The sequence below is a fragment of the Echinops telfairi genome, unplaced genomic scaffold, assembly GCF_000313985.2.
Source record: "Echinops telfairi isolate 266 unplaced genomic scaffold, ASM31398v2 ScPeMD7_3533;HRSCAF=4204_1, whole genome shotgun sequence".
Lineage (NCBI taxonomy): Eukaryota > Metazoa > Chordata > Mammalia > Afrosoricida > Tenrecidae > Echinops > Echinops telfairi.
The window spans coordinates 5,022,770-5,045,443 of NW_022107432.1; the positions used below are offsets into that span (position 1 = coordinate 5,022,770).

The 22,674-nt window shown below is 36.2% G+C and overlaps 1 protein-coding gene across 6 annotated transcripts in view; it reads right to left on the reverse strand.

Annotated features, from left to right (window-relative positions):
* The window catches only part of PHF3 (PHD finger protein 3), an 80,668-nt gene that overhangs the window by 25,205 nt on the left and 32,789 nt on the right, over positions 1-22,674 (reverse strand). For 2 of the 6 annotated variants that reach the window (XM_004696327.4, XM_045294791.1), the window contains exons 2-4: positions 10,889-11,050; positions 5,500-7,177; positions 285-594 (exon numbers count right to left, since the gene is read on the reverse strand). In XM_004696327.4, the coding sequence (XP_004696384.2) occupies positions 285-594; positions 5,500-7,177; positions 10,889-11,050 (2,150 nt within the window). Of the gene's footprint in view, positions 1-284; positions 595-4,173; positions 4,769-5,499; positions 7,178-10,888; positions 11,051-22,674 lie in introns of those variants that run through there. The other 4 variants (XM_045294793.1, XM_045294790.1, XM_030886910.2 and 1 more) reach the window with 4 other exon arrangements.

Consider the following 22,674-nt stretch of genomic DNA (forward strand, 5'->3'; position numbering starts at 1 on the left):
TTTAAGAAACTATCAGCAAGTTCAATTAGACTCTGACTACAAGATCATACACACACATCCACACACAGAAAATCCAAGAAACAAAATAGCACAAACCAAATAATGCTTGAATAATCTGAATATGTTATCACCTTGTTTCTCCAAGGAATTTTGACAGAATTTAAAGTAAACCATCATTTATTTCTATGGAAATACTAATTTTATTTAGCATCATAAATAAAATGTCAAAATTCTGTCATTTCATATTATTGTTAAATGGCAAACGGCGGCATTCATAAACTTACCCGTTTTAAAATTTTGACTTTATGCTTCACTGTATCATCTATATACTTGTTCTTCTCGTGTGCTGAGGTGTGCTTTGATAACCCAAGCTTTTCACCGTCCATTGTTTTATCTTCACTATGAATTTCAACTTTAGCTTGGTTTTCCAAAAGATCTGGATCTAAGACTTCAGTCTTCTTATCTTCTTCAGCACAACATTTCACACACACATATTCCTTGTCTTCCTCTCCCATTTGTTGTGCTTGGGAAAGGCTTAATCCAACACAATCACCATGAAACCAGTCGTCACATCTCCCACAGCCAACCATAAACCTGGGGGAGTATAAAAAGATTATTAGATTTGATATAGCCTTTAAAAAGACAACTGTTTCTAATCTAAAAAAAAAAAAAATCCCAATACTTGATTTTCTGATAGTCTACATATTCTGCAAATTTATTCATTTCATAATTCAATGAACAAGGTTTCAATGAAAAAAACTACTCCGTACAAATGGAACTTTTAAGATTTAGAATTATTTCCCCTCTTGGTCTAAGAAAATACATCATAAATAAGTCAAACAAAAAACCACAGCGATGAAAATAATGACGACCCAGGCATGAATATTTTTTCATGAGATGTCTGTGATGATTTATAACTTGATCACAATCCATGTAAGTAACAATAGTATCACACAAATGTGAAATTACACACAAAAATGGAGAATTCAACAAACCATAATAAAGGACTTTAAAACAGCAAAAAGTATAACTAAGAAAACTAGCCAACTGTCCACCGAACAGTTCAAACTACAATTATTCTCTAAGCTCAAAATAGATTCAACTGATTCTCCCTTTTATGTACCTTTGAGTGTGAATGTCTTAGTATTGACCATGTGTTTTAGATACTTTTTTTCCAAATTTAGATCAGCATAATCCTTAGTATAAAGAGATTCTCAGGTTGAATATTCTCAGTCAGGAAAACCTGAATTCCCCTTACTGTATTTTGCTCGAGTCAACTTCACTAACCAAAAGCAATACAAAGGCATAGGATTTTTCACTTTCAAAATATTTTTAGAGAATCGGGGATTTTGAATGGCAAATTAAGTAATATAAAATGGCCATTTTGAAAATCCCTCTTAAAAATGTTTAAGTAATATTGCACATCTTGCCTAATACTAAAATGCTAATATTTCCACTATTCCTCTGTAGGGATAGCAACTCAAAGTATATTCCAAAGACTGATACAAAAGTGTTGGTATATGTATTCCTTAATAAAGGTGCCTACATCACTGATAATCGACATTGCATATGGACTGGTAGGAAGGTGTTAGGCCCAAATTCCTGAAATGTACTAAAGATCTCTCTTAATAGCAAACTGTAAGAAATTAGGCCACTTGGGATTTAATCCTTACATGGTCTTAAAAGTATAACCAGCACCATATCCCTGAATAGCAGTAATTTCTGTGTCTGCCTGTTTTGTACTAAATCACTGCAGTGCATTGAGTACATTTGGCTTCACCATACCTGGAATTCCTCTTTTACTCTAGTGCATTTCTTAACTTTATTAATTTACCTCTCCCCAGTAGTTAAGAAACAAAAAACCACAACTCTCTAAACTACACATTTTGGACCCACACTTGGAATCTTTGTAAAATAAAATTAGGTTTGAGATTTTTGGTGGGTTCCTAACTTCTCAGTGATAGATCTTCCAGCCAGTATATAAAATATTTTAATCATGCATGCTGTAAAGTGCTTGCAATTCACATTGCAAAGCAACAAGAACTGCTAATTCTTGAGAACTAATGTCTCTGAAATACTGAAGGTATGCTATATAACATCAGCATACATTATTTCTTCAAAGGAAGTTTATTGCTTAAAAACCTATAGCAATGCTTTTGCTCGAAACCCAGGTCAGTCAAATTATAAGACATCCTGAAATTTTTTAAATTTTCATTTGGCCAAAGAATGGTTTTTAGCGTGAAATGTATCAATTAATCACCACCCCTCATTCCAAATTTTTGAAATGTCTGGCTCAAACTTCAGACTGAAAAGTAGACCTCTAGTACTACCTAGATACACCTTATTTAGATTTCATGTAAGAGATAGGGCAAACAACTTTGAAATCCAAGAAAAACTATAAGCTGCATGTTTTTTTAAGAGAGCATCTATGTTGTGTGTTCCACTCTTTATGAAGTAATTATAATAGTATGAATCAGTTAACTGAAGAGTTCCACATTTGTGCTTTCTTCTCTTGGTGTTACATGTTCATACACAAAATACTAAAAAATATAAATACTGACCTAAGACCACTATGGGCAACTCATTTTAATTACTAATCTTAACTTTGTACAAGTCAAAAAATATTTCGAAAACTTTAAATTCCTTCCAAGTAAACTGGAGGCAACGATGATTACTATTCTGAGTAATTTCCTTGTAGTTGGCTAATATAGCTGTTACAAGATCTGCCTTCAATTGTAGTGTCCTTTAAATGACAGTATAAACCCAAGTTATTGTAAACGTGTACATATTTTTCTGAGATGAAAGAATTCTATTCCACACATATTTTTCGTGTTACTAATAATCTAAATCTGCAAGGAAAAATTGTCTACAGACTTTTTAAGTCTTGTGAAAACACACCCTTCTAGAATAATCCCTTCTCAGTAAAAGGACTGAGTATAAAAGTATGAATCCATTTTATTAGGGAGGTTTGTTATTAGTTTCATCCCAATATGCTAATCCTCTATAAAGTAGTCAAATTATTGAAAACCAAAGACAAAAAGTCTTTTGGAAAGGTAAGTAAATAATGATAGAAAAAATCCAAGACTTCTTCCTTTGGTTTATTTTTTTTATAGTTCAAAGATCACCCCCTCTTTTAGAAAGAAGTATTAGATGTTTTAAAAAGTTGAAATCAGAACCATTACACAGAATCATGAGTATGACATATAATTTATAAGTCATACCTATTGTCTTTTATTAAATGATTATCATCAAATATAACATGTGGCCATGGTATGAATAAACCTGTTATAAAATAGTTTTCGATTGGAAGTACATACAAGGAAGTTAACCTCAACTGAACTACATGCAAAATGTTAACATGTTTAAAGTAGCTTTTCAGAAGAAAAGCTGTCCCAAAGTTAGGAATGTGTCTTGACTACCAAATAGCTTTAATGTGGCTAGTGCATGAGATCAAGGAATGGAAATTAATTCCACATAATCCTCTTCCTATACATTTATATTGTAAATTTACATGGCATAAAATAGAAAAAAAACCCATGCTACATATTAAGTACATCTTAAAAGTAAATGCAATGTATAAGAAAAATGTTATCAAAGAGATAGTGATGGATAGGTAATGTGTAAAGAAAAAAAGGCAATCAGTTATTTAGGCTTCTTTATTCACAGAAGTTACGTAATGTTAAATGTTGCTTCCAAACCTGACCAATGCATTATTTTTGAACCCAGGTCAATTAACATTCTAAGTCATTTTCCAGACGAGCACAAAAAAAAAAAAAGTTAAAATTTCATCAGAGATCCCCTAGGAGGCACTGAGATGGGTGGGCCAGTCAGTGGCAGTGGTTATCTCGTCTGACTATGGATGGGCAAAATCCTGATAAAGCTGGTGATCAGATGATGAGGGTACTTCAAAAAGGTAATGGAAAAGATACTTTTTCCACACTCAAGGTCTCTGGCATGTTTATCTACAAAGTGCTACAGTGTAACCTATATGAACATGATTTTCAAATCTATGCCAGCTTAAGAGTTCATTCACATTTAAGGCTCTGACTTCTCTGACTAAATGTGTTTTTTAGAAAACTCTGGCAAAGAAAACTATAAACTCAAACTCACTGCCACGGAGTCAATTTTGACTTACGGACAGAATATGAGACTGTACCTCTTTGCCTCATCTTTCACCCGTGGAGTGGCTGACAGTGTTATGTGATTAAGAGGCCAACCAATGTGTCACCCACTATACCACCAGGGCTGTCTTAAAAGAATACTGAAAAGCAAATGTTACTTTTCAAATATTCACTATTATTCAGTCGCTTCCAACTCATATAGACCTTACATGACAGAGTAAAACTGTCCCTGAGGTTTGCAGTACTGTAAATCTTTAAAGCAGCAGAAAGCCTCATCTTATATTCCAAAAAGTCAAATTTTATAAAGTTTGGAATATAGCCTGGAACCTCTAACACTAAAAATGAACCATTGGGTTGAATCACAAAGAAAAATTTGACATGAAATTTAGTTTTTTTGTAATAGAACAGTCCCAGTATTTCCCATCCATTCTACCAAGCCAACAACACAGCGTCATCAAAAGGTTCCGCAGACTTTACTAAAAGAACTCCCTAAAGAGTTTTATTTCCATGTAATCACTCTAACGTTGATGTAAGAATGGTATTAAAATATACAAGTTCATTTATCATATCAGTGTCGATGGGAGCTCCAACAGCAATCTGAACACATGAACAGGATAATCTTGAACTGCAATCTCCACTTCTTCTGTCTTTAAAGAGCATGCAAATAAACGAAAACAAAAAAATACAATGGGGAAGAAGAGGTGAAGGAAAATGTCATAAATTATAGAACACTGAACCCTACAGACAAATGACTAAGGGCAATTAAAACTTTATAAAGATTAGAATTCACAAGAAATCCTTGAAATAAGTATTCAGAGAGAAACACATATTCTCCCTCTGTCATGTTACATACAAATTTCATTTATCTGACAACTGACTCAGCTATCAAATTCCAAAGTCCACTTTGATATGAAGTGGTGGCATCAAGCCACAATAAATATGCTTCACTTAAAAAAAAAACCCTTGAAATAAAAATAAAATTTCCAATACAACCTTCACTATTATTCAAGTCCCTTCCCAAAAAAAAAAAAATAGAACTTAGACCACCACGTTTCGTGTAGCAAAAAGTTTGGTTTTTCAGATGCGATGACTAAATTACTGTGTAACTGGTTACAATGACATTCCATATGTGCCAGCTGATGGTCAAAACTATAGTTTGTAAAATGTTCTACAATGCTATGTTTGTAAATTCAGTAGCTCCATCTTTCTAGCCTATATCCAGGATTGATGAAAGGGAGGTCTGTTTATTCAAAAGCCTTTGTATGGTAAATAAATTATTTTTATTTGTAAAACAGTTCTCACATTGACCACATACCCCCCCTCACCCCAAAAACCAATCGCTTAAATGTACACATATCTCTCCCACACACACACACACCTGTTGCCATGTGGTTTTTTGCAAAACCCACACTGCTTGCTGGGAGTCCATATATATTTGCTTTCAAATGAGGAGCTATGCTCTGAGCCTTCTCTTTTTACAGTAGCTATATTATCTGGAATGAACAAAGGTGGTTCATCCAAAGAAAAACTTTTGCTGCTTCTTCTTTGGCGGGGTTGTAGATGTTTCTCGGGTTTTTTTTGTTTCAGCTTATCTTCCTCCTTGAAATGTTCTGCCCCTGCATATTCATGCCCTTCCTTCACATGACTATTGCTTTTCATTGCTGGGACCTGCTGTTGGGGCTTCTGGCTGGAATGTGATAAATGCCCAGTTTGTGCTGGATGATGAGGTTCTTTAGTGTAAGTGGGATGACCATGAGGCTTATCACTCAAAGACTGAGCTATGGGTTTAGACATCAGTACTGAGTGTTGATCCTGAGGTACTTTTTTAAATACCAAATGAGATTGATTTTTGACAGATCTAGCCCCAGAACTGCTACTCTGAATCTTTAAATCTTTATTATCTTGTTTTTTTCTCACTTTGGCTGGCCTATGAAAATTTTGCTGGGATTCTGGTTCATCAGCATTTCGTTTCACACTGTTAACGTTAATTTTGTTTTTGTTATGCATTATTTCAAGCTTTGTTGCAACTATTTTCTTCGGAGTATCTGTGGTCATGTTTTGCTTAGAATGAATTGCGGATTTCATATGTTTGGATTTCATGTTTTTTGACTCTACATAAGAAACACTGCTTGATTGGCCGTTTCTATCATCCTGAAGGTCTGTTATTTCATGGGGCTCCATTTTAATACTTTCAGCATGCAGTTGTAAATTTTGGTCAGGAGCATCACATAAAGCATTTTCTAAAATATTACTTTCTGGTTCAAAAGCAGTAGTATCAACCATTTCTAAGTCTGATTTATTCAATTCAGCACTCTGTGACTGGTTATCATCGGTTTCTATGGTGTTCTTTAATTCCAAATTACATTCAGTTGCCTCACCAACAGAAGCAGACAAACCTTCAAGGCTCTTTTTTGCTTTATTTGGATTTGTATAAGCAGTATCACCAAAGGATCCAGGTTCCTCAACAATTTGATCACCTCCATGAGATTTTACTGTCCCCTTTGATTCCTGTTCCAGTTTACCCTCTGTTCTCATCTCTTCGACAATGTCGTGCATTCTATCTGAAACGGAATCCTTCTCTTCATGCTCTTCTTTATCTGAAAACTTAAACAACGGGCTCCTAACAAGCTTGATTTTATATTCCATCGGAGCTTCATTTTTCCTTTCTTCAATACTGACGCAAGTCTCTGAAAGAAGCGAACAATTTAATTCATGAGATGGCACATTTGCTTCTCCCTGATTATTGCATTTATTCAGAGAATCTAGCCCAGCTTCATCCTTCAATTCAAGACAAGGTGACACTGAAGAATGACCTGAAGACACCGATACTGCTGGTACCACTTCCATTTGCCCAATATGCCGGCTGCTCCTTCTCTCTTTGTGACACTCGATGTTCGGTGATGCGCAAACTTCTTCTTTGATCTGACACCTTTCTGGTTGTCTTACCCCTGCTTTAGGGGAAGATAGAGTCTTCCCAGATGCTTTTTTTGTGCTACTTAAAGGTGCTGCATTTGAACGCTTGGCAATAGTGCTTTGTCGCAAACTTCTTACTTGTTCTATCACAAGGGAAAAAAAATAAAAATAACTTAGCTATTTTGTCAAGTGTTTTTACTTCAATACAAACCAGAGCATATCATTTCCTTATTCTGAACTATTATAATATAGGTTTTTCTCATTTCAATGAAAATTTATTGAATGTACTGAATCACTCATGGTGCTGATTGATATGTATATGTTATAAATCTATATCTACGTTCTTTGGTGTCAAGGGAAGGGGGAGAAATTCTCTAAAACCTAAACTGATATATCTTACTAACAAAATAATTTTTCATTAAAATCTCCCTTTAATAAAAGGCTGCCAAAAAATAAGTAAAATTAGTTTCCGTTATAATTGATGCCAATCTTAAGTAAGACTGTTACAGTTTTAGTCATTAAATATTGTTAAATATGTAAAGCCAAACAAGGTCAGGTGGCATTTAATCTAAACTGCAGTACCAAATCTTACACAGAACCTGCATAAATTCAGAGGTGCAGCTTTGAAAGAACTCTTAATTACCTTATGTCACCATTTTATCATTCAAGCTGAAAGAATAAAAATTGAGTATACACTAGACTACCACATACAAATCACCCAAACTACAGAGCTTTAATTTAAGAACATGATCATAAAATAGGTACAGAAATAATTTAAATATACTTTCTACCAGTAACAATACTCCTTAACAAAGAGTATTAAATGTTGGCTTTCCTCCATTCCCCATCCTGATACAGATCTGAGAGGGCTTCAAAAGGTTCGAGGGAAAAAGGCCATTAAAAGTAAAGAAATTTTTTCCCACAAACTTCATAAAGCCCCCTGATACTCTAGGAGGAGGAAAAGCAAAGAGTCAAAAGGAATTGGAATAAATAAGACCTAAATTAAGTCGTAAGATAGAAAATGTCTGTAACACCAAAATAATAAATATGAAGTAATTCCACAGCTAGCCACATCTAACCTCTCTGACTCACTTCTATTATGTGAGATTATAATTTTTTTGTAATTAAAGTCCCTACCTATCCATGAAAAACCCTCTTATATGTCACAAATTAAGGACATTTCCCTCATTTGCCGTTTATTATCTTGGGAAGGCACCATACAGCCTCATGTGCCCGGAATAGTCCCACAAAATGCTTGAAACCCTAATTAATAACAGCATCATTTTACTCTCAGAAGTGTCTGAGTTTGGACAGTAAATTATAAGGCCAATCTAATCTTAAGGATGCATTCTAATTCCTCCAGAAATTAGTTAAGCCTCTGGTCGTTAGGTAAGAAATCACCAACTTTTTAAATTTAGTGAATTTTGAATTGTTTATCACTTACTCAGATAATAGTATATAAAATTTAAATGAGGATTATCAATATTACAGGACCTTTGAAGCTCTTAATAAAGCATATAATTCCCAGTTTTACTTTACCCTGAAATAAAATAACTGAAGGATTTTTAACACTTCCTACCTGATTGCAAAACTAACAAAAATCTTAGTTTTTTTCCAATAGTAATTAACGTATTAAAGAAAAGGTAAAGTCACTTTTTATCATTTGACTATTTCTGCATTATTTGACTTCTGATTTGTATGGGTTCAAATTTATCAATATTATCACTGTATTCATTTGGCAAAGTTAAAAGTAGATACCAAATGCATCTATGTTTTTCAGTCCTAAAATCTCTACTAGAGCTACAGGAAAGAAATAGAAATTTTTTTTTCCCAAAAAGAACAAGGGAGAGAAGAAAGCAGTGATAAATTTTGGAAGTCAAACAAGAGTCATTAAGAAGTAATTGATCTAAGAGAATCAACTGACACAAACACTAATTAAGCAGTGTAAGGTAAGCGCACCAACATCATGAACACCACAAGAAACTTCTCAAAAGACTTAAAAGCTGGTGGCCACAAAAGCAAGAATGAAAATAGATGGTGAAAATGAAGGTAGTTTTAAAGTTAATCAAGGAGTAGTTAAATCCTCAGGTCCTTTCACTTCTTAAACACCTTCCTTCTCTAACATTAGCCTAAGACTAAATGCTTACTCTCTAGAAAGACTAAGACAAGGTTCCCGGGCAAGTTTGGAACAGCAAGCACAGTAGAAAACAGCAGTGAAGTATAGTGAAATTGTGTACTGTTAGCTGACATGTCCCCAGACAGATTTCCTCAATGAATCCCAGAATAAGTAACTTATCGTTCATTTAATGGCATCCTAATGAGCCTAAGGGAATATAGTATTAGAGATAAAGAGGTTCCTCCCAAAAGACAGTACAGTCAGGTTACCATATTGTGAACACCTGACATAGCCCAAATCTTAGAGATTTGTAATACTTATAGTCCCTACCTTTAAACATGAGCTAACAAAGAATCGGGCATTTGGGGCAAGTTTTTAACATGGACTATGGAACCAGGAGCAATTCAAGTGTGTGGCCTCATAAAAAACAAAGATGAAGTATGCACCATAAGCATTTTAAGAAAGAGGATATTGCATCTACCAAGGGAGTACAAGAAGTTACAAAAAACGGAACCATTCTCAATAGAAAACACCTATAAAGTAGAAATGTAAGGCCTGTTAGGAAGATTAGAGAATAAAACGAAACATTTTCTGCAGCTACAGTAAAAAGATGCAAAATGGGCAAATATAGAAAATGGGAAAGACAGTTCATTTTCTCTGAAAAATGAAGTCCCAGCAAAGAAATAATCCAAGAAAAGCTTACCAGAAAAAAGCAATAAACGTTTTCACACTAAAAGGGCCTAGAACATACCAGCCTAACTCGCAAAATATGCCCCAATGTAAGACACATTATCATGAACTATCACACTGAAGAAAACACAACAAACTTACAGGGTGGGGAAAAAAAAGGAACGACACCAGTTAGAAGAACGTACTAGACTACCACCTTCAAATTTGATTAAGTATATTTTCAGGCAAGTGTCAATGTTTCTCAGGAAGTTACTAAATGAGGCATGTCAAAGAAAATACAAATCAAAAATACTGCAAAACACAAACGAACACCATAGTCTAAATTCCTCAGAAGAATGGTAGAGGAGCTCTCAAGCAAACATTTATGTACCAGGCTTACTAGGCTACCTCAACCCACACTGAAACAATCAGAAGGCCCTAAGGCTTCTTCAGTAAAACGAAGCGGACAGAATACCTGAAATGCACGAACAGTGTAATAGAAAACTGAGACAACCGGCAAAGGCATTTAAGGGTAATTACTACTATGTACTTAGAAAGCTAAGCAAATGGAAAATAAAAGCAGCACATATAGTCAAAATCTAAACTACTACTAATAAGATTATCTATTAGGAGCCAAGAAAATATAATTTTATAGGCGGATGATGAAAGAAGAATGCTAAATTCTCATCATCCAGTATGGGAAGTCACAGATAAATGCCTAAGTCAGAATAACAAAAACAATATATGGATAGTACTTAAAGTTATGGAGTTAAGTATTTAAAAAAAAAGAGTTGAAAGATTTAATCATGGCTTTCTCAAGAAGGAACAATGGCAGTAGGTACTGGAAATTTATTTACTCTAACAAATCTTATAGAACTAGTCCAATGTTTAAATTATATGAATTAAAATATTTATCACAGTAAGGTATTGCCATAATTTCTCAAATGAATCACTATCAATAATGCCCAGCCTAGCAAATATTAAATATATCTTCTGCTCAGAAAACTTAAAACCTAACACATCTGTCCCTACACCTGATTTTCTACCTGGACCTCTTCAGAGGGATTACCTTGTGCCATAAAACGAGGTGATTTTCTTGGTGATCTTACTGAATTTTCTTCTACTTTGTCCCTCAAATTCCTGTTAGGTAAAATCAGTTCTTCTTCATCAATGGTATCATTGCCACTTTCTTTAACAACTCCTTCATCCATAATATCGTCAAGACCAACAACTGGGGGGAGGGTGGGGGGAAACAATAAACAAAACAAAAAAAATTAATTTTTGAAAATCCTGAGGGAATGTTAAATATTTTAAAGTGGTACAGAAAAAAATTTAAACCCATTTTGAAGCAATAAACAGCTGCCTTGAAAATCTAGGTCTATTCCTAACAGTATGGGATGATACTGCCACTACACCAAGCTCCCAATCAATTCAACTTTATAATCCTCTATCTTACAGGTGAGTTGGAAAAAAGATTAGCTATAGTATTTCTTGGTTAGACCTCAAATATCACTCTTTTTGTTAACGTCATAATCAGTCATTTCCCAATATTGATTATAAATGTATACAAAATAATTCAGTATCTTGAAAAACCTATGGGATCCTACTAAGAGACTGAATGCTAACCGTAGCTAAGACTTCTGAGTGGCAGCACAAAAAAAGACATAAGGTAATCTCTCTCTTCCTAAATGCTAACAAAAATGTTTAATACAGCTATATAATCGAAATATCATATCAATCAAAAAAGCAATGACTACATATTTAATTTAGTGGACTGTCGAGGCAACTGGAGAGAATTAGGAGACTTAGAAACATACAGGGTATTATACTATCATTGGGTTTTTGTAACCACTAATCAACCAACATTAGCAAGCAATTCTAAAAGTATAATTAAATGAAATCTTGTAAAGGATTATTTATTTACTAAATAGTATGTATGTTAGATGATGAGCAATTGTATTAATCAAAGACTACTGTATATACTCGTGTAAAAGCCGAGTTTTTCAGCACATATTTTATGCAGTTTTTGTGGTAAACTTAGGTGCCTTGGCTGATATTTGGGTCGGCTAATACTCGAACATACACAGTAATACGAGTATACATGGAAATGATGTGAGGAGGAGCAAAGAGTGTGCATGTGTATGTGTGTGTGTATATATATATAATTTTATCTAGAACATACTTATACATACATTATTTAAATAAAATATAACTTTCTATATTTGTATAAGCATATTATTTTTAAACAGAATTATCAGAGAAAGCCAAGCTTTTTGGCCAAAGGGAAAAGTAGGAATTGAAATTCAGGTCCTGACCTGCTCTCCAAGTTATGTATTTGGGTGCAAGGACTCAGTCACATAAAGAAAATGGTATCTTTTGCTACAATCCAGAAAAGCACTGTGTAGCCAGCAGCAGTCTGAGGATGGCATTGCTGAAGTGACAAAAAAACAAATACAGGAATGGGTTGAGTATTGGGGGCTAGAGTAGAGTAAGGGAAGGAGGGGAGGGTAACAGATAAGATCAGAGAGGTGCCAGGGAAAATTAACTAGTGTCCTTTTGGTCAGAAGCATTTTTTCTCTGAATGAGAAGGAAATACTGTAAGCACAAGGGTCGTGTGATAAGACTTCAAAGAAACTCCAAGCAGCAGAGGTGGGAAGGTTAGTTATGATTACAGCAATGATTCAGCTAAGAGATGCTAGTGGCTTAAACTACTACATGAGTGAAGGCAATGAGATGTAGTCAGATTCTGGATCTATTCTAAAAGTAATCCACCATGATTTGCTGACAGTAAGAATATAGAATGTGACCAAAAGGGAGAAGGTAAAGGATGACTTCAAGCTGTCTGCCAAGCAACTCAAAGGAAGATATTGTCATTTATAAAAATGGGGAAACTGCAGGAAGAACAGATACTTGAATGGTAGCAGTAGTAGGAGGGTAAATATCTAGAGTTCAGTTTAGGATGTGAAGTTTAAGTCTAATGTACACCTAAAGCAAGTGAACAAAGGAGTCCAGAATTCAGGAAAGTAATTGGTACAACCGATAAATGTATTTGTGAGTTGAATTTTATGATTTTTTTTAAGTCATGAGACTGGATGATATAACCACAAAAGTGATTACAAATAATGATCTCCCAAGATTTCACATGGAACAACAGAGGAAGGAGAGTCAGGCATAGGAGGAGAAAATGAATGTGTGGCTAACGGCCTCCATAAACAATGGCTTCCATTGCCAGGGCTGGATGGTGCCCAGTTACGAGTGCTGAAATTTTAATCACAGTCTCTACAGAAGAATCCTGATCAAAAGGGGAAACATGGAAAATAAAATTTCAAATTCTCATAGATTCTCCAACAGAGGCTGCTGGATGAGCTTCATGGACCTAAATCTTAAACCAAAATATTCACAGACATCTGCTTAAACCAAACAATAGTTTGACCAATAGCAAGGAACAATGCAGAAAAGGAGGGTAATAGTATAGCACAATTTGAAGAATGTAATTAACGTTACTGAATTGTACACGTAGAAAATGGTGGACTGGCTGGTGTATGTTTTACTGTGTTCTACATTCTATATTTTTTTAATCTAAGATCTGAGCCTGGGACCCTCAGTGTTTAGAGGTCAGGCAAATGAAGACTACCAAAAGAAACTGAAAGAACATGCCAGAAAGGTGGGAAAATAACAACAAAAAATAAATGGAATAAAGAAATCATCTCAAGAGGCAGAGATCAACTGAGTTAACTGCCACTGGTATAAGAGGAAATGATCCTTGGATCTGATGGCAAGATAGTGACTGGTAACCAAATGGGAGTGGTCAGGACAAGTATAGAATTAAGACATTGAGTATGATACAGAGCATAGAAAACTCAAGTTATGAACAGCTAAGAGAAAACCCCTCGTCAGCCCCCCACACAGCAAAGTAGAATTTCTCTCTGTGGTTTCCAAGGCTACTTTATACAGGGGCAGTCTCATCTTCTCCCTCAGAGGAAATGGTTGAGTTGGAATAGTCAACCTTTCAGTTAGCAATCCAATGTTTAACCTATTATGTCACCAGGAACAATAAAAACACATTCATGAATAAATAAAAACATGTGCTGATATTGAAGTGAAATTTTAAGGGTTTCTACAGAAGAGTGTGTGTATATATAGGTATGTATATAACGTTCTAATAGTAGACAACAAAAAGTAGAGTTAAACCTGTCTCACAAAGAATTAATATGTGATACCACAGCTATACTATCAGATAATGACAAATTTTTTATCAAAACAGAAATAAGTATCAAAATACAGGGCATCATAACAACAAAAACAGTAACAAAAAGCCCAATGCATTCAAGTGATTCTAACTCATAGAGACTGTGTATAGGGTTTCTTAGGCTGTAAATCCTTACAGGAATAGCAAATCTTAGCTCTCTTTCAAGGAACAGCTGGTGGGTTTGAACCACTCACCGTGAAGTGGACATCACAATGAAAGCTAAAAAGGTACCTCCAAAACTTTTAGGGCCACCATACTCAATTTATTGTGGAATCAAAATGCCTATTTCAAAGTTTCAGTTGAATTAGTTTTTCCAAATGCTTCTGAAAATAAGTACGTGGCTCCCACTGGCCAATTCTGGAAAATGTATGGTAAGAAGATATATGCTCTTAATACAAAGAAGCTACCACTCGTGGATCAGTATGGCTTGTGGACTGCAATAATGCTAGGAGCTACAGCACTGGTGTTTCAAATACCAACAAGGTCACCCCATGGTGGACAGGTTTCAGTGGAGCTCCCAGAGTAAGAGAGTTTAGGAAGAAGGAAAAGGCAATCCATTTCTGAAAACTTCATGAGTAACAATAAATTATGTCTGCTTTAGCACAGCCTGGTGGCATAGAGGTTACATGTTAGGCCTCGGTCCGCACAGTTCAAAATCACCAGCCACTCCCCAGGGCAAAAACAGGGCTTTTTACTCCTGTAAACAGTTGGTCTTGTAAACTCACAAGGTTAGTTCTACCCTGTGCTATAGGATTCGCTGTGAGTCAGCATCGACTCAATGGCAGTGAGTTAGTTAATATAGTACAGAAACCAAGGTTCCTGGTAGCATAGTCGTTCAGTGTAGGTCTGCTCATCACAAGGTGAGCAATTCGAAACCAAGAGGCACTCCATGGGAGAAAAGAGAAGGCTTTCTACTCAAGTAAAGTGTTACAGTCTCAAAAAAGAAGAGTTAAAATCTTGGAAAAACACAGGGCCAGTTCTACCCTGCTGTACAGGGTTGCTGTAAATTGGAAAAGACTTGATGGCAGTTGAGTATAGTACAAGGAGATGAGTCCCTGAGGTTGGAAGGCATTCAAAATATGACTAAGAACAGCCTCCTTGAAATAGAGTCCATTTTTAATGACGTGGAGCAACAGGTTTTGAAATCTTCCTTTGCTGATATGGCAAAATTCAAAATCAGAACAAAAAGCTGCATATTCAGTGATAAGAGAAGGGGTAATGTATGAGTATGAACCCAGGAAAAAGACTAGAACTTGTCAAAAACTAAATAAAATTCATAAAGATCAAACTCAAATTTTAAAAGATAACTTGAGAAGGCTGAAGTATTATAATGAAATGTGCAAAGAGAAATCCAAAAGGGAAGCACACATTCAGCAATTCTCAAGTTCAGAAACTAAAGAAAATATTCAAAAACAGAGTGGCAATACTGAAGAATTCTTTGAACAAAATAATAAATGATGCAGGAAAACATTAAAATAAGATGGAGCGTTACTATCTCAAATGGGGATGCACTGTCTTTATGACAATGAGCCATGGTAGACCTGGGGTTGCCTTGAGTCAGTATCCTGAGATACAAAAGGAGCAAATTAACAAAAGTGAGATAGTTGTAGGCTGACATCAAGTCAAAAAAGCAGATGTCCAAGAAACCATGAAAAGGAAGCTGAGAAGATGGGAAACATTCCAAAGAGTGACAGAAAAACCGTTTCCCTAAAGTTGGCCCCATGAATTGCAAACTTCTAGCCTCAAAAACTGGGATAAATTTGTTAAGGAAACAAACCAAAAAATTGGAAGGGACACACAGGCCAGGTCACTGTACCACACACAAAAAACCTGTGACACTAAACCATTTCAAGACATCGAATATAATCAAGGATGAAAACCATTGAAGGAAAAGTGAAAACTGAAGACACTGGCAAAAAAAGAAGTAAGGCTCTAAGAGTTGACAAAAAAACAATTGAAATGTTACAACAAACTTATTCAGCTTCCAAAACACTCACTCCTTCCTCTATGCTAAGAAATTTGGAAAATAATTAGTCAACCAGTTGGACGAAATCCAGTATACCCACTCCAAATAAAGGTGGCTTAACAGAAAACAAAAATATCAATGTCACAAGCAAGTAAATTTTTGCTGCTAGTGTCCATCAAGTGGGGTCTGATAGTGACCTGCCATCTTGGTGCCGTCCTCACAGTCATTATCATGTTTGAGGAACTTCCTGTTGCAGCCAGTGTGTCAATCCACCTCATCAAAGGTCGTCCAATTTGTACTGACCTCTACATTCCCAAACATAATGTCCTTCTCCAGCAACTGTGGTCTCTCCTGATAATATGTCTAAAGCACGAGACAACGCCTCACTTATATCTAAGGAGCATGCTGTCTGTACCTTCTCCAACACAATGTTTTTCCATTTGTTTGTTCTCTTTTTCAATGCCATGATTCAAATGTATCAATTCTGCTCTTGTCTTCCTTATTTATTGTTCAGCTTTCTCATGAGTTTTAAGTGACTGAAAATACTATGGCTTTTATGAGGAGCACTTTAGTCCTCAGACACCTTTGCTCTTTAAAGAGGTCTTCTGCCGCAGGTTTGCCCAATGGGCTATTTGATTTTTTTTTTTTATTGCTACTTCCAGGGGTAATGATTGTGGTGACAAAACTATCATTTTTTAATTAATTTCTTGACCTTTTCTCGATTTAACATGGTTATCGTAGGTCCAGTTGTGAGAATTCGTGACATTAAATTGATATTCATCAGTTTACATCCTCTTAACTTTCAGGAAGCAAGGTTGTGCCATCTTCTTCCAATTCTTCTTTACATTTCTTTTTCCAATGCTGACGTTGCCTTCTTCTCCAAATAATCCAGCTTCTCGAATTACTTGTTCAGCATGCAGATAAAGGAAGGTAAAAGGACACACACGAACCTGACTCACACCTTCCCTGATGTTAAAATATGCAGTGTTCCCTTGTTCTGTTTAAATAACTTATCACATGGCTTCTCATTCAACATAATATTATCCAGTTTAAGATCCACATAGTTGAATAGCTTTGCATAGTCAAGGAAAAAAAAAAAAACCCAAAATAAACATCTTGCTGGTATTTTCAGCTTTGGCTGAGATACAGCAATGATATTCCTTGTTCCACGTTCTTTTCTGAATCTAGCTTGAATTTCTGGCAGTTCCATATCGATGTATTGATGTCTTATAAATTATCATCAGCAAACTTTTACTTGCATGTTTAATAATGACAGTGTTTGATAATTTCTGCACTCTGTGATGTCACCCACAGCATGACAACTGACAGACAAGGGGTGGAAATTTTGCTGAAGATAATTCAAAATGCTGCAGTACATCAAGAGGAAGCTGCCAGAAACTCAATCTAGATTCAGAAAAAGATATAAACGAGAGATCCTCACTGGTGATATCAGATGGATCTTGGCAAAAGCAGAGAATACCAGAAACATGAGACTACTTATGTTTTATTGACTATGTAAAGGCATTTATTTGACTATGGGGGTCATAACTGTGGATAACATTGTAAAGAACAAGAATTCAAAAATACTTCACTACGCTCACGAGTTACCTGCACACAAGCCAATGGGTAGTCATTCAAACAGAATGACATAACACCTGGTTAAAATCGGGAAAGGTGTGTTCTTTCACCATATTTATTCAATTTACATGCTGAGCACATAATCTGAGAGACTAGACTATATAGATAAAACTGGGGCATAAGGATTGGACACAATTATTTTTGATGAAATTGAAGAAAATTTGGAACAAACACTGAAGAAAATCAAAGACTATAATTTTGAGTGTGAGTATATGAGTAATTTACAACTTTAAAAAAATTGAAATTCTCACAATTGGACCAATAAACAACATCATGATAAACAGTGAAAAAGTTTCAAGGTTGTGAAACATTTCATTTTATTTGAATTAATAATCAAGGCCAATGTAAACAGAGTCAAGAAATCAAATGATGCACTGCACTGAGATGTGCTTTAAAAAACCTCCCTCAAGTGTCCAAGAACAAGTATGTCACATTGAGGACTAATGTTCCCTGACCTGAGCCATTGTATTTTCAATCACATCATGACATGAGACAGTTGTACAATGAATGAGGAAGATTAGAACAGCATGGATGCATTTGAATTATGGTGTTGGCAAAGAATATTCAGATGCCGTGGATTACCAAAAGAACAAATAAGCCGGTCTTGAGGTTATGGCCAGAATGGTCCTCAGAAACAAGGATGATAAGACTCCATATACTTTAGAAATGCTATCTGGAAGAGGACACGCTTGGTAGAAGGCAGTGAAAAAGAAAAAGGATTCTCAGTGAGATGACTGACACAGTCACTTCAATAGGCTCAAGTATAACAAATTTCAGAATGGCACTAGACCAGATGCTTCTTTCTGTTTTGTTTTGGGTAGCTATGAATGAGAAGTGACTTGACGACAACTACCAACAATGTGAAGGATGTGTGCATGCTACTTAATTGTTTAAAGATTGCTTGTGTTTTTGTTTTGTTTTTCAGTGCTCTATGATCCCATAGTTTATTTATACAATCCAATATAGATTTGTAATAATTAGGTGAAACATTGCAAACATGAATGTTAACATACAAAGCACAAGCCTGGGGATACTAGAACTACTCATTAATAGTGAACTGCTTTAATAAACAGAAGGCCTGCCTACTCATTTGTTGTTTTCTCTTTTGGAATGCACCTGGCTTATCCACAATCTCTAGTCATTGTTACTCTTTAATATGACCTCTATAGAGATGTTTACCCTGACCAACCTACCTAAAATAAATCAAGACACTTTCTCCTCCAAATAACCATATGTTCTATGGCATTACACTTTACTAGTAAGCTAGATGAGAGCAGGGACCCTTTCTCATACATCATTGTATTTTCCAAAACTGATTAATAGTCTGATATATGATATGGATATAATAAATGTTTATTATATGGATAGTGCCAATAAAAGCAAATCAGTACTCTTCAAAGAAAATTCTGAAACCATAACTGCCGTAATTCTTAGTAAAAATCATGCTACCACAGATGGACATTGGGCCTCCACTCAAGTACTCCCTCAATGCAAGAATACATTGTTCTATTAAACTGGCATTCCATGATGCTCACCTTCCTGACACGATTGCTGAAGAAAAAGCAGGTGCATAAGCAAATGTGGTGAAGAAAGCTGATGGAGCCCAGCTAGCAAAAGATACAGCATCTAGGGGCTTAAAGACTTGAAGGTAAACAAGCGGCTATCTAGTTCAGAAGCAACAAAGCCCACGTGGAAGCAGCACAGCAGCCACCAAAGAACAAAAAATCATATCATTCTGCGCTCACCACCCAGATACGATCGCTGAAGACAAAGAGGTGCATAAGCTGATGGTGCCCGGCTATCAAAAGATATAGCGTCTGGGGTCTTAAAAGCTTGAAGGTAAACAAGCGGCTATCTAGTTCAGAAGCAACAAAGCCCACATGGAAGAAGCACACCAGCCTGTGTAATCACGAGGTGCCAAAGGGATCAGGTAGGAGGCATCAAACAACAAAAAATCTTATCATTGTCAATGAAGGGGAGTATGGAGTGGGGACCCAAAGCCCATCTGTAGGCAACTGGACATCCCCTTACAGAAGGGGTCATGGGGAGGAGATGAGCCAGTCAGGGTGCAGTGTAGCACCATAAAACATACAACTTCCCCTATTTCCTAAATGCTTCCTTCCCACCCACTATCATGATCCCAATTCTACCTTAAAAATCCAGCTAGACCAGAGGATGTACACTGGTACAGATGACCCCTTCAGGACCAGTGGTGAGAGTGGCAATACCAGGAGAGTGGAGGGAGGATGGGGTAGAGTGGAGGAACAATTATAAGGATCTACACATAACCTCCGCCATGGAGGACGAACAACGGAGGAGTGGGTGAGGGGAGACAGTATAAGATATGGCAAAATAATAATTTATAAATTATCAAGGGTTCGTGTTGGAGGGTGGAGGGGGTAAATGAGGAGCTGATGCCAGGGGCTTACGTGGAGCCCAAATGTTTTGAGAATGATGAGGGTAATGAATGTATAAATGTGCTTTATACAAATGATGTATGTATGGATTATGATAAGACTTGTATGAGCCCCCAATAAAGTGATTTTTTAAAAAAATCATGCTATCATTAAACAATAGGTTAGTACACACACAAACTATTTTTTCTCTTCAAACTCTCTTATAATAGGGATCTTGCCATTAAGTTTCATATTACAATGAATAGGTTTCCAATTAGGCACACTGTTCTATACAACTGCATTCACTTTTACTCAAATATAAGAAAAAAACTAAAGAAGTTTTAAAAGATCACATACATTTCTAATATATAACAGCAGTCCAGGAAAAACTAAATGGTCTTATACATATCATTAAAAAAGTAAAGTTTAATTTTCCACTCTGAAGTATCCCCTAAGTGCCTAAAACAGCAGCTGAAACATAAACTGCCCATTCCTAAACACTGCTTGAATGAACTGAATGAGTGAATGAATATAAAATCTCAGGAGATTTTAGAGCTCCATGTCCAAATGAACACTGATCAGAAGAAATACCATAAAATGCCTCTACCCCATCACAGAGGATTTGGAAAGGAATTATATTCTGATTGCTAAAGGTAACTTTCTGATTAGTGTTCACTTGGACTTGGAGCTCTTAAATCTCTTGAGAGAGAAATTGAGAATCAGGGAGTTTTATATTCATTCAAGCAGTGTTTAAGAGTAAGCAATATATGTTTCAGCTGCTGTTTAAGACACTTCGGGGATACTTCAAAGAGGGAGCCCGAAGGCATAGTAGCTATGAGTTGGGTCACAATCTGCAAGGTCAGCAGTGTGAAACCACCAGTAACTCCATGAGAAAAAGATGGGGCTCTTTCTACTCCAGCAAAGTTACAGTCTCAAAAATTCAAAAGGGGCAGTTCTACCCTGTCCTATAGGGTCACTATGAGTTGGCATCAACTTATTGGCAGTGAGCATCCCCCATCCCCACAGTTGCAGAACTGAGTTAAAATGCTAACACGGTAGATATAGAAAGCACCAATTTGACAAAAATGCATGATATGGCACAACCAACCAACCAAACTTATTCACTCAGAAAGAGAAAGTTAATACAACGTTCAGCTGTGTTCCTAAAGCCTCTTTAGGTGTATACTTGATAAAATCACTATCTGGGCTACAGGTCATAAGCAACAATTAATAAGAAAAATTATTAATATTCATGTATGAAGGGGTTTCAAATGGTTCGTTATCAAAGTTCATCTTTCATTCCATTTTTCCATGAATTTCTTGATGCCCCCTCCTATTTAGCCTTATAATGCCTGTATAGACAGTGAAAATAATACTAAATCCCATTCCATAACATAGGCTCATTGCTATTGTTAGTTGCCATCGGGTTCCATCGAGACCCCATGTGTGCTGAGTGGAACTACGAGTTCAAGGCTATGCCCTTTCAGAAGCATATCATCAGGTCTGTCTTTCAAGATTCCTTTGGGTGAGTTTAAATTAGTAACTTTTCAGCCAGTAGTTCAGTATTTAACCATTTACATCACCCAGGGACTCCAATGTAGGTTTTAAAACCAAAAGTCAACTCATTGGCGTCCAGTCAATTCTGACTCCTAACGCCCCTACCGGAGAGAACAGAATGCCCATGTAGGTTCTTCCAAGGTTCTACAGTTTTATAGAAACAGACTGACACATTTTCCTCCCAATGAGCAACTGGTTGGTTTGGATCTGTGGTAGATACATAATTTAATGTCAACTTGGAAGATATATAAAAATATAAAGGTGGCATTCAACCTGTCAATCAGGTCACAACTTCATGAGAGTCTACTGGTGGGCATGGCCTTCTCATAATGGAGGGCCCTGGGAACCTCCCCATCAGTCTTCACCTTCCTGCTGGCTGACCTTGACCGCTGTCAGAGCCCTGTGATTTGCCCACCGCTATTGGGTCCAAATGATTCTGCACCCACTAACCTGTGTTCTTCCTGCATTGTTCATCATTATATGTGGCTGTGTCGTGAGACTTATGAACTAGGATGGACTTGAGTTGGACTGGTAAGTTTTCTTGACATATAATCACTGCTTGATATAAAGCTCTTTCGTACACATATATGACTGTCACTGGATGTTTCTTTATTTAACCCAGCCTATCACAGAATCGCTGACCTTTCTGTTATCAACTGAGCACTTACACTGTGCCACCAAGCGCTCCTCCTTTCTAATGTAGGTTTACAACTCAGTACATACTTGTTTTTTCTTTTAACAAATTTCTCTGGAGTCTTACAAGCTATTTGAACTGTGATCCTTTATCAAATTGATTTAAGACCCTAATTTCTAGGAACCTTTCCTAGTCCTGGTGGCATGCCGGGTTACATGTTGGGCTGTAAAACACAAGGTCAGCAGTTCAAAATCATCATCAGCTCAGTGGAAAAAAGATATGGGCAGTTTTCTACTCCCATAGTTACAGCCTTGGAAACACATGGAGGCAGTTCTGCCCTGTCCTGTATGGTTGCTGAGTCACATCTGACTCAATGGCAGTGCATTTGGTTTGCTTTTCATGTTTGTTTGGGGGG